Here is an 18,849-nt window from a genome sequence, read left to right on the forward strand (position 1 = left end):
TACAACCTACTGATGAGACACCCATACATTGAATAACATGTCTAGTAATTGACAAAAGTTTAAACCTAGGTAATTTATATATGTGTATTTCATACAGTAAATAGCCTTTAGATGCCACTGTTGAGGTTGACGTATTTTCTGATGGCAATAATATTCTTGGCTTGATATATGATTGGCTGGTCATTGTGTTAAAATGGACATAACAATTCAGTAATCTAATTAAAATGAGATATATTGATATGTTAACCTACAATTACCAATAATGACCTCTCAGACCAATTTTCATTGGCTCTTGTTTTAATGAAAAAGGTAACTTTTAAAATTAAAATTTCTTATATTCAATACATTTTTAAACCTAATATTTGTTGTATAGATAAAACATTAATTCCAACAGGCTTGTTAATTTACTTTCCAAACTAGTATATAGAATAAAGAAAATTTCATTTTTTCCCCCTGACAATGAATGGAATCAACGACATAACAACTTTCACTAAAAACAAGGTCATTAACGATAAATGCAAAATTATCCAATTATCATAGATTATACAGCGTTGAAAGTTCAGCATACCTCAAATCAGACCAAGAGCTGCGGGACCAGCACATTGAAACTCCCAGAATTAGGTATTTATCAGATGTATTATTATAATATTATATTTAGTGAAGTTCAAACATAAGAGATACAGTAAATTTTCTAAACCTAAATCCCGAGACAGTCAACACAAAAAGAGATTCATTTTATTTGACGAACCTCTACACTAACATTTCACATGATCTAGAATTTGTCTCTATAGGACATTGGATGAAAAACATTATTTATTTAAAAATATAAACCTTATTTAAATTCTACATCATTCTACATAATCTAGGTTTGCAAAGAATTCAAAATATTATATTCTTCCCGCTTTCTGTTAATGTTTATGCGTAGTCTTCATACTGTAAATTAAAAGTTGTTACAATTGTAATGGATAGTTGCCTTTACAAAATAATAATGCATATCCTAGCTTGTCTTGGATACGCGCATTTATCTCCGTAACCGTATCCTTGTCAGTTTTTACTGAAAAGGGAAAAGGGAGGCTTGTTCTTATTTATTCCGGGAAATTTAATTCCGCAATAGTCTAATGTATATTGACATGTACACATCACTTCCTTGTGAGTTTGACCCCAGTATAGCACATGGCGGAGTCAAGTCCAACGATCACTTTCAACCCCCACAGCGGGTGCAGCCTGGGGTATGGTCAATTCAAACCAGGCCCCATTGACATATCATGTTGATAACCACACTAAACATAAAATAGTCAACGGTGAATTTGTTCTTGTAGCCACTGCACTTTGCAGCTCGTGACAGCAGTAATTCAAAGATAGCATCTATTCTCTCAGTCAACAAATTTGGCCAAATCATTGCACATCCGAAGCAATCAAACAAAATCACTACTGTTGAACGCTGGACGGATGCGTTACTTATATTTACTAGCATATACATTGCTGGTCATCCAGACCCCCCAGCAATTATTAAAGTATACCCACAATGTTAAACGGGGGATAGAAAAGTCACAGAGTTGGCCTAATTATGACGAGCAGATTTACTTGCGTATGGCAACTAATCCGACTATGGACTGGGGCCGGGTTGATGCAGAGCTTTAGCTCATTTACATGACCCCTTCAAACACATCATCCCCTCAGCCACCACTAAATCAGAACTTGAAGTGCTTTGACTATAATTACAAGGGGTCCTGCCAGAAGATTCAGTGTAGATATTTAGACCGTTGCCTTAAAGGTCAAGTGTAATAAAAATAGATTTGAAAATAAAGTTTATAATTCATTAAAACCCGTTTTGAAAAGTTTATTTATGTGTTTATTTTTTTTTTAAAATCCAGGTAAATGCGCAAAATACCTATTCCAAAATCGTTGTTTATAGAAACGAATGAAGGGATTGTCACCCTTTCTTATGACGTCATCTGAGACAATCGTAGTTGTTTACGCCTGTATATCATCGTTTTAATTTCTGTGAGAAATTGCCAGTTTTAGCAACACCGTGGATAGTGACGATGAAATACCGTAGATACACTTGAGTGTAGGGATTCAACCTTTATAATGTTTGTACCTACACCCGTTTCGAAACCATCAGGTAGTAATATTTATATGATATATACATTTATATGTTCGACAAATATCTCATTGGAATCTCATTTAGAAATTATTTACCGGGCCAGTCCATAGAAAATTGGGAATAATATTGGAAAAAAATGTTCTATCAAAAGATAACCTTTGTATTTTACACAATCGAGGATAATCAAAATCAGACTTCATAGATACTCGCCGTATACTCTATTGTAGCGATTGTGAGCGTATTTAACTAGATTGACTCTCACGTTTGTATTTTTTTTTATTATGGGATTTATTTGTATGAGATTGATCAGATTCAAATTATAATGTGTTTAGCTAGATATATATTTAACTGAAAAATGCCTTTTTGAAAAAAGAACAACAAAAGACAAAAGAAAAAAACTTATTGTGCACAACGTTATTTGTACTCCCCCCCCCTTTTTTAAAAAAAAAACAACATCTACATGTAGATACAATATCATAAAATGTAAATTAGGCCTATTAGTACATGTAATTTCTTCACAACACACGTCAAATGCGAAATTGATATATTACGGCACAAAGTTAACGAATTGTAGCATTTTGAGGTGTGAAATTTTGCCTTAATGATTCATGATATATATGTAGCACATTAGGAATGTAGCATATTAGGAAAAGGAAAAACTTGTACTTGTTTTCATAATGAACTTGAAAAAAAAAAAAGCTTTGGAAATTGGACTGACCTCGCAATAAATAAGGTTTTATCAAAATGGGTTTTTAAAATTAAATTCATTTCCATTTTTACTATATTTTATTTTTTCAATATATATATATAGTGAAGAAATGAAATGATGACGATGAGTCCCTTATAAATATAGTATGAGTACGACAATATTCGAAAGATATTTCATTTAATAAAAGAAATAAAATCAATTCGAACTAGGTAATGGGTGACATTAATTTTTATGTGCAATCGCAAACCCATTGAATACAATGTCGCATTAAAGCATTCAGTGGTGGATGTAGAGAGGGGTGGATTGCGTGCATCCCCCCTTTTTGGGTTGAACTTTTTATATAATTAAAATACATCCCTCCACTTGTTTTGTAGGATGTCCAGTTAATCATCACTTTGCACTTTGTTTGGAGTCAAACAGGATGATGGAAACCTGATCCTCGTTAATTAAAGTGTCACTCACTGATCCTCGTGGCTTGTCACAAATCTCAGTGTCTCTTTTCAGTTTCAGTGTCCAAATTCTTCGAAATTTAGTATCTTTTGGGAAAAAATATATATTTAATCCCTGTCCCGATTTCACATTGCAGTTCAAAGCAGCGCATTGTACCATAAATACAGAACTTTTCTATGTAAACACTATAAAACCCTATCAATGCAGTCGAAAGTTGTCTCAGATGACGTCATAAGCTACGAGCGATAACTCACGTCACAACACATTTATCGATCGCTCAGGTAAAAGTTTGATAGCGCCGTGTAATTCACGCCAAGTGATTTTTATCAAAATTGCCATGGAAATTAATCCATAAGTGTACGACAGACATTTTTCTGTATAAAACTCAAGTTTTAGGAAAATCACCGTACTTGACCTTTAAGTGTGGTGACAACCATCCGTCAAGTGATTGTGCTAAAACCCAAGCTAAATCGGGCAAACCAGGGGGACCAAGCAACAATCAGTCCTTTCGGGCCAATAGCAACCAGTCACAATCCTTTATCCCAAGTCAAACCAGACAGCAGTCTGGATATATGGGTCCTGGCTAATTCGGCATTAAATACTAGCATAGTAGTTAGTTATCTCCACACATATCCAAACACTACAGCAGCTATTTCATTAAAACAAGGGTCTAATGCAGGGGTTTAGATTGCAGTATTCAGGTCCTTGGATGACAATGTTTTGTGGTAATCTTATATCAGCCACTGAGCATACAGAGGTATTGCAAGAAAAAACCCATAAAGAGGTGCTTGAGGCTGTTTGACCACCTTTTGCTTAAGTCCTTTTGACCCCCCCCCCCATTGCATAATTTGCACGTTTCCCCAATAGGTATATGACGGTTGGTGCATGATCACACATCTTTCTTACCCACCGTCAAATTGTATAAACCACCATATCGACCTAGGTAACACATCTGTTAAGTAAACCTCGTTTCATACTGTAGTCCAAACCATTAGTCTTCTGGACAAGGGGTTATTCAAAGCAAAAGTCGATATAAAATGTATATGAATGACAGTTTTTATATTAATAAGTGTTTACCTTTTGGTTGCGCTATTTCATGCAAATATTTGAAATGTTCTCTTCATTTTTAAAGTGGTTGGTCATAGAAAAGTCAGGGATTGAAACGGTTCATCATTACTTGAATGATTTTATTTTTGCAGGCAGCGCACATACCAGCCATTGTCATGTCCTTATGCATACATTTCAGTCTATGTGTGTCGAGATGGGAAAATCTTTGAACCAGGATAAATCTGTTCAACCCACTACCTGTTTAATATTTCTTGGTATGGAGATTGATACTATCAAAATGCAAATTACAATACCTCGAGAAAAGTTGACGAACTCATGAATCTCCTACTCTTCTGGGTCTCGAAAAATAAAATTAAGTTATCTGCCCTTCAGAACCTGGTGGGCGAGTTAATTTGTTTTGGCAAAACAATACCCGGTAGCAGGGAATTCAACCGTAGATTTTACAACGCCACGATTGGTCCCACTAAGCCATCGCATCATATCAGAATCAATCACTCTATGCGTGAAGACATGAATAGATGGATAAGGTTTGTAGGGGATTTAATGGCGTAGTATATTTCCCAGAGAGGGAGTGGGCCACCCAGAACACTTTACAAATGTTCACGGACAGCGCAGATGGATCTAGTTTAGGTTGCGGGTGTTATTTTCAGGGTTAATGGACTGACCTTCAATGGCCACAAAATTGGGCCATTACTTCAATCTTGAAAGACATCACATTTTTAGAACTTGTACCCATTGTGTTAGCCATATCAGTATGGGGCAGTAGGTTGCAAAACAAAAAGATACTATTTCATGTGGACAATATGACCTTAGTACACATTCTTAACTAACAGTCATAAAAGTCACATCGGGTCATGTCGTTTGCTAGACTTCTTATCCTTCAATCCTTACACTTCAATATTCAGTTTAAAACCCAGCATACCCCTGGGAAAACCAATAAAATTTGCTGATTTTATATCTCGCAAGCAGCGGGACTTGTTCAGGGACCTGGCACCTACTGCCGACCACAACCCTCAGCTAATCCCAGTTTCATTCCAGAGGCTGCTTTGTCAAGTGAAATACACTCATCCTTGTCAGCAAACACAAACCAAACATATATGGTGGGTATTTAGGCATTTAACTATTTTTGTAGCATTCAGGGACTACAAAACACATGACCACCACCGGATGTTCACATCAATACATTTATTGCACATTTATCCATACACGGTTATAAGCAATCCACAGCTAAAGAATACATCTCTGCCATTAGTTTTCATTGCAAACTCCACCAGAATGCTTATCCGACTAAGCATCTTATAGTGCAGAAATTGTTGCAGGGCATGAGCGCACAAATTCAATATGGGATGCACGTTTACGTATCACATTGTATATTTTGAAACTAATCATAAAATAACTATATGTAGTATGCTATAACACGTATGAGACCCTTCTTTTTAAAGCATCATTCTCATTAGCTTTTAATGGCTTGCTTATGATAGGGGCAATCTGATTAAAACCAGATCGTCAATCCGCTCCTCTATTCGCCATGTCGCCTTCAAGGAGCGGATTGAAGATCTGGTTTTAATCAGATTGATGATAGGGGAATTTGCCTTGTCAAAGGGCAATTCTGTTGTTCGGGTTTTACAGACTGGGGACATTTCCCTTCACACTAACTATTTAACAATTCACATTAGATATTCGAAAACCGATCGATTAGGAAGTGCAACCACAGTGACAGTACATAAGATTACCATAATTGCTTGTCCAATACATGCCATGCACAATTATATGGAAGTTAGGGCACAGAAAGCGGAGCCATTATTTTGTCATTACTCAGTCTCTTACTCGTTACCAATTTACCTCAGTATTGTCATCGTCGCTTAATTTAGCTGGGATAGACAGTCGGCACTTCATATCTCACTCGTTTCGCATTGGCGCAGCAACTACAATCTCACAACAAGGCATGCCAGCTGAAGTTATCCAAGCGGCAGGTCATGGAGATATGATGTATATCAGTCATATATTCGCTATCTCTTAACGTTCCTATGCCTTGGGTATATAGCATGCCTAACGTTCACCAAGTTTTTCATAGGTAAAATTGTTGGATCCTTCGTTATTAAGAGGACAGGAGTGGCTGCTAGATCCAGGACAGGGGGACCAAACCTTAACGTTCCCAACATGACCATATGGTGGCGAGGTTACAGGGGTATGAATTTATATGAGTTGGTGCCGAAACTTAAAATATTAAAACAGGTGCAAGATATTCCTGCAATGATTGTTCATTGTGGGGCAAACAACATAGGCCGCACCAACCTGTGGTCACTGGTCAGACTTCTTCAATCAGCTGTACTAGAAATAGCCAAACATTTTCCTAGTGTGAGAATAGTGTGGTCCTTATTTCTACCTAGATTTAGTTGGCGTTATTATACGCAGGTACAGGCAATGGAAAGTGCCAGAGCAAGAATTAACAGGGAGGGTATTAGGTTAATAAATTCAAAGGGTGGGGGGGGGGGGTCATCAAACACACACAGTTTGAAGCTAAGTCCATTCAACTGTAACAATCTGATGGTGTGTATCTGTCACAGCTTGAGAATGATTTATTTCTGAATAATCTACAAGGTGCCCTTGAAACCTTCATAGGTGGTAGGGGTAATGCATTTCCTTAGACTTGTTTCGACTTGCGGCAATCTGGTTAGCGGTGACCATTTGAGTTGGCGTACTGCCGCCGTCACCACGGTACTGGACTTTCCCTTCGTGACGGTTGTAGTCTCACAAACGCCCATGTTTCAAGGGCGTTTGTGGCACGTTCAAGTGGCGTTTCGGCACACCCCAAGTCAAATGGAGGAGTGCACACAAGTTTGTGCAGCTTCATGCCATGAACTTGAAGTTTGTTTAGTATTGATTGATGATTGAATTGCTGATTGAATGATTGAATTGTTGTTGACATTGAATTGTCGGACTATTGATTGATTGATTATCTTAATCCTTGTATTATTGATTTATTATATTAGCATTTGTGACGTCGTGCATTTGCGTTTACCCAGTACACAATTCGCCCACCTGGGGTCGTCACATTTGATTGATTGATTGTTGTGGTGACCCCCAACCATCACCGCGGCCAAGAGCACAAAAACAAATAAATACCGTTCATTATTGATAGTGGTTGTACAGTGTTATTTTTGGACAGGAATCGGTGATAACAAGCTCCTCAGTTATGAAAATATGGAAACTCCAATATATGACAAGAATCGATCCTTATAAAGGGCATATCGCATGTTTCCAAAGTACACATACTCATATGGAATTTGTCTCTATTATGCATATAGTAATTAATTTTAATAGTTCACCGAAATATTGCGATAAGTCGTCACAATACAGATTTAAAACTAAGACCCGACTGTAAAAAACTCCCATTAATTAGTTCGATGGTTACGTACTACAGTGACGTCACATGCGACCTTCTTCGATCGACTGAGAGTGAACGTAGTGTTAAATATCTTTAAACCGCAACGTTCATTCACTATTATTCACTTTAGACATTATTTTTTTCGAAGTTGGCAATTTTCTCAAGTCTTATCATGCAAACCTTATACAAAATGCTTAGCCACCAGTGCATACAAATAGCGATGTAGGGAAGGAAGCGATTAATGCGGGAATTGCGAGTAAATGTTAACATGGGTAGCAGTCTAAACGGTGTTTGGTAAAGATATACTTTATACATCTGTAATTGGTGTTGTTTTAAAATAAACTGTGTAACTGATATTTGTTTTTAGATTAGAAAAAGTGTGATACATGTTACAGGTATATCGAATTGATTTGTCCTTCGGCATCCTCACCAAACACTGCCGTGATGAGCATCTGGTTGGAATGTCTGTGGAAATCATCAAAAGTGATATGTACCATTGCAGCTCTGATACGAACAGCTATAAATAGTTTACATAAATCTCTAAAATTTTATTTAAACAGAAAAATGATAGAAAAAAAAATAAAATTCAAAGTAGAGATCACAATACTTTTTTAACGCAAGTAATGTTATTTTCTTTCCTTTTTAAAACAGTGATTTACATTTCGTTAGAAAATGAAAGCAATGCATTATATTGTACTTGATGAAAGGTGAAGATAACGAACAGTGATCAATCTCATAACTCCTATAAGCAATACAAAGTAGATAGTTGGGCAAACACGGATCCCTGGACACACGAGAGGTGGGATAAGGTGCCTAGGAGGAGTAAGCATCTCCTGTCGACAGGTCACACCCGCCGTGAGCCCTATATCCTGATCAGGTAAACGGATCCCGTTTGTCATACAGTTGAGTTGTCAGTTTCCCGTTAATGTCTACTTTCAATAAAATATCTAAGCATGAATCAGAAGTGGACGACTCTGTGGTGTCTTATTTCGAGCTCACAGGAATATATCTAATCAACATATCAATGAAGGTTATCATTGTTAATAGACAAAACGTCGTCGATATATCTAAATGTCGAATTGAAGGCCACAGCAAGATATTTCTTCTTCTCGCGTTGAAGTTTTTGAATAAATTTTGCCTCATATAAATATAGAAACAGGTCAGCTAACAAAGGAGCACAATTCGTGTCCATGGGAATTTCAACAGACTGTTGGAAGACCTGATCACCAAAAAGACCACAAAGATATTGTCAATGAGGAACTCTAGCATATTTTTTATTTCAACTTCAGAGTACTTGTGCGTGGAATCAGAGTGGTGTTTAACAAAGTAAGTTTTTGGATGACTGATCACTAGATATGAATATTTCCTTTTTCCATTTTTGTTGAAGAAGCAACTGTCTATGATTTCAAAAATTCTAGCCTTTACTTTATCGTGAGGAATGATCGTGTATAGTGTTGACAAGTCATATGTTTTGATGTTATTGATTTGGGAAAACTTTTGCGATTTCAAGTTTACTAAATGTTCTTTAGAATGTTTTAGAATCCACATTTGATTAACACCACTTCTGGCATATGTAGTCGCACAATAAGTTTAAAGTTTCTCCTTCACAACTGTTAATATTTTCGTGAGGAGCAAATATAGGGGCTTGGTAGAGCACTTACTGCATCCAGCAATGTATCTTTGTAAGTTTTTTTTAGTGTAGTTTAGGAATCCAGTATAGGTACGGTAACTCATATTCATTCGACCCATTGACTGGGATATTAAATGTGTCTAAAACTGAAGCATGGCTCTGAAGAATTTTTTGTTTTGAAAGGGCAGTTGAGTATAAGTACGATTACCAAAAGTGGAATTAATGACAAGTTCGTTTAAAATACAGTTGTAATATTGAGCCTTACAAGCAAAGACAATGTTGTTACTAGCTTTGTCAGCTGGAACCAAAACATATTCCTCATGTAACCTATCTAATTCTTTTATCACTTCTGGTTTACTAAACACAGAAGGATAGATGATACGTACTTTTGTTTTAAAATGTCTAGTGCGGGATTTTAAGATTCCTCTTATGCTCTTTACCCATTATGACAATGTATCAAGTTCTTTTTCATATTATCCTATCGTCTGGCATAATCTTCGACAGAATTCATAATAGAGATGAAGTTCTGTCGCCAATTTAAAGACCGAGGTTCTCTGTATTTAGGACCTTTTAGAATAAGTGATTTGACGTCCTCATTTTCATCTTTCAATTGATGTTGTGAGTTCCTTTTTCTAAATTTTGAAAGCATCATATCGTCAACTTCCCATATTTTTGTAGCAATATGTCATCATCTCCAACAGATGGTGTTTATATTTCTCTACTGATTCGATGCGTAAGAGCTTATTCTGTGTATGATCAATTTAGGCATGTATGGTAAATGAAAGATTCAATTTTCAAGCAAGTGTTGAAGACTTTAAGATGTCTTTTATTTTGAATGATATAAGAATGGAAATGAGTATTGTTAATAGATAAAACACATTCGAGATAGCTAAATGTTTTGTTACAAATCACACCAAGACACCTTTTCTTTTCATGCAGAATAAATTCTGACAGATCAGTTAATAACACAGGATGGAATGGTGACACTTTTAAAGAAATGTAACAAAAGTTCGACCGAGATTGCCTCGAAGGCGTTTGCAGTCGCCGACATTGTTTACTTTCTATGTCCGAGTCTCCGTTGTTGCTATGACGTAACCATGGTGGGCATAGTTTATGCCACTGTTGTGGATCGGTGTATTCCAACAGCTTGTTGGAAAACCTGATCACCAAACGCTACGGAGATTTTGGGAACACTACAGTTTTACATGTTATCAAGTCTTGTGGTATGATTTTACAACTAGTGTTAGTCTAAAAAAATGTTAAAGCATATGAACAGTATTGTGTGTTAGTGTCTTTGAAGAAGTCTATATGAAAATCAGCTGATGTAATAATTAGTACTATCACAACAGGAGGCAAAATACTTTCTCAAGGGCGGATCCAGGAATTGTGGTTACGGGGGGTGCCACTTTATGAGGCAGTGAGTCCAGGGGGCGAAGCCCGCGGAAGCTCCTGAATTTTACAGATTTTATGGGGCTTGAAATATTTCTCCTATCAAATCATTTGTACTATTTTCTATCATTTTAATAAGGTGAAATAAATAAAATGACCCAAATTTTAAGGTTTTTTTTGTAAAAAATTAAGATCTCCCAATAAAGTAATTCAAGAAATCAAATGATTTTGTCATTTATTTCTCCGGGAGTGGAAGAAATTAATGTTTCTTTTATCGTTTAGTACATTTTCCGAAACAAGACACCGCGATTTACCTTAAATCCCTATCTAAATCCGCCACTGTTTCTAACCAAATAATTTAACTGAAGGTGATATGTGCCTCTGTATTTTACCAACTTAGAGATATAGATTGTAAGTAAACCATTTGATTAATCCACTCAATCGTTTGTCATACACATAGTCACCGATCAATAAATGAGAATCAATGATAATTGCGTGCAAAAAATGTACAGTGCAATTATTTCTAAATTTCATTTTATCGAATGCGGGAATGATATAACAAATACTAAAATTTTCGAGAGGTAAGTCTTTTTAACCAAATCAATGGAATTGTTTCTATTTTTTTTTTAATTTTCGGGATTATATTATTTATAAATATTGGATTTGTAGACATTTTGAATTAGGCTTTTTTCCGAATGTATATTAAAGTAGTCTTCGGATTATCTATTTCTTATAGAAATAATTTGTCGTCAAAAATTTGACTTGTAAACAATGTCAAGGAAAAAAAAAAGAATTTGCAATTGAAGAGAAGTTGTCTAGGGATGTAGACGGCTAAACATTTGTTGCCTATAATCAATACTGACAAAATGTGATTCTGTATCCTAAACTGCCACAATTTTAGCACTCAAACTGTCCTTCAGTGTCTACATAAGCGCGAAATACATTCATTTCCACCACAGGAATAACAGACAGCAGCCTGGAAATTAATGGGATCAAATAAGATTTGTCCAGGTATTAACTAAACTTCTATAATCAGAGGTTTCAAGACAGCAGCTGTACCTTTGTCCGAAAGATGAATCCAGTCTTTCCAGAAGAGAACACCTTCAAGACTTCTGGATACCCCTGTGCTGAATATGAATTTCGTGTCATATTCTTATGCAGGTGTATTGCATTGAGAAATTTACCTCAGCAAAATTTTTAGGTATCATGTTTCAGGAGAACTCCGTTTCACTTCATATCAACAATAATACGGATTACACCCCAAAATGGGGAGTAGGACAATCATAGATCATTGGACAAACCAGACGTGGGAGTAGACATCCCCTGTTGACCGTTCACAGCCGCTGTAAGCCCTACATCACGTATTTTTATATTGAACAGTGTTTGATAATTAATTAAAACGTGATTTACAATATATTGCAGCTTTAAAAGTGTTATATAATCAAAGACACAGCTGCTAGACACAAGCATTATACATTTGAGGTGTAAATCAAGTACATATACTAAATGATGTTTTGATTTATCAAGTGTAAAACTAAATGCTCTACGCATTACTATTTACAACTTAATAAGCTCAATTATACAGTAACCATTTATCATTAATAACATGTACCGGTGGCATCAATATTTTCATGACAGGGGAGGAGTGATCAAGAAAATTTTCCAATATGGGTAGTGGGATGGAGATAATAAAATAACAAAAATGGCATTTTGTTACAAAATCATTCCACAATAAGGAGACGCAACCCTCTCGCCCCCATCCTTCTAGATCTGCTCCTGAATTGATGGATATTTACATATAGGTCTTTCTATAATAAATGAATTCGAACATATAGCAAGATGTTTGATTCCTTTATTTACCCCTAGAATTATCATTTTTACAATTGAAAACCAGAGAATGACGAATTGTAGCATGCACAATTCCCACCCGATGGTGTCCTTATCCAGACCTTGTCATTCTTCTTCATTTTAATCAGGGCTGATGTTGAGGCTGACTTAGCCCTTGATCTATCAAGCAAACGAACCATGTTTCCATTTATTACCAGTTGTGTCATAAAATATGACCCAGAAGACGTCTCCATAGTCCATGTGAAGTAGTAGGTGCCATCTGTTGGTGCTGTGAATTTTCCTGTGTCATTGTTATAGCCGGATCCAGAGTTTAGTGATACTTTGCGAAATAGAACCACATCACGGATAGAGAGATTTTTTAGACTGGAGGCCAATTGTGTATGAAAAGCAATAGCTCCTGTTCATAAAAGGGTTAGTAGTGTGTAAAACATCAAGATATATAATTGCATACAATAGTTCAATATAAAAAAATATATAATTTTTTGCATTAAATAAAAAATACGTCTTTAATTGCTTTTTTCAAGCGAGATTAAAACAATTCCATGCACTGATTACGTAATAAAGAAATATGCAAATGTGTTCATCTACATGTATGTATGATTAGATGCATACCATTCTTTCTTCCATTGCAACTTTTTCTTTCGTATCCCATTCCTCGACAGATGATGTTGTACTTGTTGTATTTACTGACAAAGTCGTGAGTAGTTTCTTTTGCATACAGTTCAGTCAATGTAACCATTAAGATCAATGTCACCCTGAGCGTAATGATTGGAATCCTGTACAAAGAATTATTGAAATATATGATATATTATTATCATGGTTTTCTTGAATAAATGTCAGGCGCATGCAGTATATACCAGTTTGACACATCTAGAAACAAAAATACATGGTATCTGATTTACACGAATACCTCTTATTACCAGCCCGTCAATGAAAAAGTCTCGCGAGCAAGTGCGAAATTACCGGGACATAAGATATATATATATATATATATATATATATATATATATATATATATATACATATATTATATATATATATATATATATATATATATATATGCATAGCTCTTATCCTTGGACGAATTTGGCTCCACTTTTTTGGCACGCTGTCTTTGGCTATATTTAGCTCTAAAACTTCATAGTTATTTCGGATTTCAAACATTTGGGTTGAGCATCACTGAAGAGACATTATTTGTCGAAATGCGCATCTGGTGCATCAAAATTGGTACCGTATAAGTTTTACATTATGACCCCTGGGTCGAGGCCTCTGCTGGTGGACTGATAGTCCCCGAGGGTCTCTACAGCCCAGTAGCTAAGTACTTCGTTACTAGCTTGAAAATATGGATGTATATTTAATTGCTGTTATAAAATTTAGAAATTCATTTCAAAATTTAGGATTATCTCCCTCATGCATAGTTCTTTTCCTTGGACGTTTTTGGCTATATTTAGCTCTAAAACTTCATAGTTATTTCGGATTTCAAACATTTGGGTTGAGCATCACTGAAGAGACATTATTTGTCGAAATGCGCATCTGGTGCATCAAAATTGGTACCGTATAAGTTTTACACACATATATAAGTGATTATGTAAAAGTGTAAATTGATTGATAACAATTGTGTAATATTTGAGAATTATAATGAAAGGTGAAGCTAATGAACAGTGATCAATCTCATGACTTCTATAAATAATACAAAAAGAAGAATTAGGCAAGCACGGATCCCTGGGTATACTAGAGGTTGGATCAGGTGCTTAAGAGGAGTAAGCAACCCCATTTCGACCGGTCACCTTCGTCGTGAGCCCTATATTTTAATCACGTAAATGAAGTAGTCCGTAGTTAAAATCAGTATATAAAGAACGGTCTAACAATTGGTATGAAACACATCAGATACCACCAGATGGAATGGCAGGTTATATAGGTAGACTAGATCATTATAATGACAATAGGATTTGCGAAATGCTGACTTTGAGCGAGACTGTCGATGCTCCTGAATAACCTCCTTTTTTTGTCAGTAGGCTACCTTCATTTAAAACTGATCATACGCAGACCAAGATATATTGTATCGAATCAGTTGAAACACATAAACACTATATGAAGATGATAATGAAGCATTGCTCCATCAATATGGGAAGTTGACGACGGAGAACCTGAAATCATCCCGTTTGTCATAAAATTGAGTTGTTACCTTGGCGTTAGCTTGATTGTTAAATAAAATATTTAAGTACGAAGCAGATGTGGAAGGCACTTTGGTGTCTTTTATTTCGAGTTCTCTGGTATATATCGAATGAACATGAAGGAAAATTAGTATTGTTAATAGATAAAACGTCATGGATGTATCTAAATGTCGAGTTGAAGACTATAGCTAGAAATTGTTTCCTCTCGTGTAGTAGCTTTTGAATGAATTCTGCATCATAAGAATATAAAAACTGGCTATCTGACAATAGAACATATTTTGTGCCCATGGGAATTCAAATAGACTGTTGGAAGACCTGATCACCAAAGACGATTTAGAGATTGTCAATGAGGAACTCCGACACATTTCGATATACATATGTATAATCCACATTCCCGCGGATTGAAATACTTATGAAGAACATCATTAAAGAACATGGTATGATTGTGACTGTGAACCATAAACAAGGAGGAATACGTTGAAAATGAATTGATTTGTCCTTCAAAAAATTTAATATTTTTTGTTTGAGAAATGATGAAGACTGCAAACAGTGATCAACGAAAATGTGAAGATTACAATTAGTGATCAAATAAATCATATAAGGAATACAAAATGAAGAGTAGGATACATTCTATAACGCATACATTGGGGAATAAAGTGCTATAATCACGTAAAATCCGGCTTCCAAAATTGTGTTTGTAAGTTTACTCGGTGTTTGTCTCATTCTAGAACGAGACGAATGCACGCGTACTTCACATTTCATATGCTTGTCAAAAACCAGGAAACAACTTACGGATATAAGAAAATCAAGATTTTCAAACAGTATGAAAAGTGAAGATTAACGGACAATGATGAATTTTATAACTCCTATAAACAACAAGAAATAAGAGTTGGGCAAACACGGACCTCTGGGTATACAAAAGTTGAGATCAAGTGCCTAGTTGGAGTAAGCATCTCCTTTCGAGAGGTCACACCCACCGTGAGTCCTATATCTTGATCAGGTAAACCGAATTATCCGTAGTCAAAATCAGTGTGCCAAGAACGGTATAACACAGCATTTGACTTACTGAAGGGTTGTATTGGCAAACTCAAGGCATTCAACATTTCAACATAGGGTAACGATGCATCAATATAGCTATCAGGCACAAAAAATGAAAATGTGCTTGTAAAAGATGTTTTGCACCTAGAACTTCAACTTTAGCGCCATGTTGATGGTTGAATCACATGTTGATATATCAGCATAAACAGTGTTTCTACCTTATTTGGAAAAGTAAATCTTTAGATGTCTTAAATACAATTTTTACATTAGTTTTTCAAATTTAGGTTTTTTTTGCTCTGCTTAACATGTAACAATTACTATCCTATTATTAATTTAAAATCTATTTGTTTTACTAGAATCGTATTAATACCCCGTTAACGAGTCCAATGCATTAATATAATATTCTCCCTGTCCTCTTTATCCATTGTTTCGAAATGTCACGGTTTTCTTCCTATTTGCATTAGACGTCATTGATGAGTTGAATTACTGAGAGTTTTTTGAAAAGAATTATGCTATGCAGAAAATGAGTAATTTCAGCACAAGTTTGGGTCTGCGAAAAGGATTAGTGCATCGGTCAAAATACATCGAAGTGGTATATCCAAGTGGTGTGCTTTATAAATAGCTTTGAAATTATATATTTTAATGAATATATTTTATTTGATGCCAAAGCAGTATATTTTCTGTTCGTAAATACTCGTTTGTGAACTTTGATCTTTAGTTTTTCAAAAGTACAGTATTTATATTCTTGGACTGAAACATTATAACATGAAAGAGTGAAAATAACGAGCAATGATCAATTTCACAAATCCTTCAAAGAACACAAAACAAAGGTTGGAGTAACCACAGACACCTGAACACAACCTAGAAGGAGTAAGCATCCCCCTTTGACCGGTGACAACCGCCATGAGCCCTATATCTCGATCAGGCAAACAGATCAGTCCGCAGCCCAAATCAGTATATGAAGAATAGCCTAGCAATTTGGCATGAAAAACGTTGGACAACATGCAAATAAATCTAAACGACGAATTTCTTTTTCTTTTTACCAGTACATGTATTATGGTTTTTTTTCTAATGAAATAATACAGATGAATGAAATAGATTTAATTTGTAATATGTTGGTACTATAGGTAATTTATCATCCTAAAAACAAAACTGTCTAATAAACATATATAGTGATATCTTGAATGGATTGCTGCACAACAGCTGATGATACCTAAAGAAACGACTCATTTAAGGAGTGCGTAGGTGTTGCAATGTTGCATACCTACCATTTGTATATTTGCTATCATAAAAAGAGTTTACCTCTCGTTGCATGCAAGAGGTCAGCTAAATGATTGAATTACTGGAGAAATTTGAAAGTATGATTTTTTTCTATTAAGCAACATATTATAAATAAAGAAAACGACTAGAGAAACTAGGGTTTGCAATACTTACATGTTAGACACCGATATTTTGCCTATTGACTATATCTATATACAGAAAATGACTGTATGCTGCTTTACATGGCTTTTTATTTGTTCCGTTTATATATTCCTGAAGATCCATTAAAATGTAACAGTAGTAAAGTGATAGGTAAATTGAATCTAGCATGCAATATACATACAGTGTCGATGGTATCACGCAAACAGGAAATTAAGCTATTTGGATGAACATAGAAAATACGTTCACAGTTTCTTCTGATCTTTTTTCTTTCATGATTTATTGATATGCTGCAGTTTAAACTGTCACATTTATTATAGAAGAGCTCCATCATGAGGTACTTGATATGAAGATACATTCTGTCATGTTTATTTGGAATTAATTATGCAATGATACGAAACAAATTATGTCATATTCGGAAGGACATATCGCTTGTTACTGAATGATTAGATTTTCAAACAAAAATGTATCTGCACATACCAAAATGAATTTAAATGTCTTTGGAATGTCCTTCAAATGAAATATTTTGCGCAGATTGTTTATATAATAGTTTGAAAGCCATGAAATTCAAATCTTGCGATATAATAGTTTCTTTCTATTTTTTCGCGCAATTATCACGGCTACCCATGTCCTAAATCACAATGTATAGATTATGCAAGAAAATTCGTTTGGAGTGTTTCCGGTTATGAGTTAAAAGAGAACAACACACCGTTTCAACAGGAAGGTAGACCTAAGTTTTTCTTGTTTATAATAATTTAACTACTGTTAACGAAAATCGGGGAATGTAGTCAGCTGTAGAAATTATTAAAGCACACGAAATAACCATAATTACCAATATTTAAAGCGGCAAGACGACACGAGCTGATTTTCCGAGAGCAAAGAGAGGTTGGATTTTGAATATTTCTCATGACTCTCGATTGTCAGGGTCAATATCGGCTCAATCAGCTAACAATTAGAAATAAGTTGACCACTCTAAGGACGATTTGTGGATGTTAAAATTGAAATATTCTACTTTTTTATGTTGGTGTTTGTATTTTGTCAAAATCCCTATACAAACGGGTCAGGTAATACTTTAGGGGATACGATATGATTTAATGAATTGGTTATGATTTAGAGGAAAAGTTGTTTAATATACACTCGCTGATAGATACATACATGTACAATACTTATGTGACGTAATGTAGAATAGTATGTGCGATTCTGCATTTGCAATAACCATTAATGTATGGATTAGAATTTATTGAAATTAATTTTTTTTTTGTAACGAAGGTATTTGAAAATATTAGTCGTGTTAGGGAGAAAAAGATTTATACCGTTTTCGATTTGCGAATTGCACCTCTACTCTTTCCCATGCAAAAAATATGTCTAAGCTTTAGATATTTTTCTTCAATGTACATGCATTATACTCGTTTATTCGTATATTTATTCAGGAACATATTCATCAAAACTAAAAAAAAAAGATGCTGTCTATCCAGAATCATGACTGGGCCCAGGTAGCTTGTCAACTGTATGTATATAGTAGGTGCAGATAATTGAAGAAGATATAGAGTGTATAATTCCAAGGTGTGTATAAGCAACTTATTTATGATATGAATCATGATATTGAACAAACCATTAACTGAATATCGC

The 18,849-nt window shown here is 35.2% G+C and overlaps 2 protein-coding genes across 2 annotated transcripts in view; one reads left to right on the forward strand and one right to left on the reverse strand.

The window, feature by feature from the left end:
* The window catches only part of LOC125675226 (DENN domain-containing protein 5B-like), a 106,635-nt gene that overhangs the window by 59,358 nt on the left and 28,428 nt on the right, over nt 1–18,849 (forward strand).
* On the reverse strand, nt 12,578–17,294 carry LOC125675239 (heavy metal-binding protein HIP-like). The gene is made up of 3 exons (XM_048912765.2): nt 17,236–17,294; nt 13,202–13,365; nt 12,578–12,986 (listed from the first exon to the last, which is right to left on the reverse strand). Coding segments are annotated over exons 1-3 (534 nt in total). The 5' UTR covers nt 17,238–17,294; the 3' UTR covers nt 12,578–12,618.

Source organism: Ostrea edulis, chromosome 3, assembly GCF_947568905.1.
Source record: "Ostrea edulis chromosome 3, xbOstEdul1.1, whole genome shotgun sequence".
Classification (NCBI taxonomy): Eukaryota; Metazoa; Mollusca; class Bivalvia; order Ostreida; family Ostreidae; genus Ostrea; species Ostrea edulis.

Excerpts from the sequence above, each read along its gene's own strand:
- LOC125675239 (XM_048912765.2), bottom strand. Across the intron at positions 12,987-13,201 it reads TTGCAATGGAAGAAAGAATG|GAGCTATTGCTTTTCATACA; the intron begins GTATGCATCTAA and ends TTTTATGAACAG.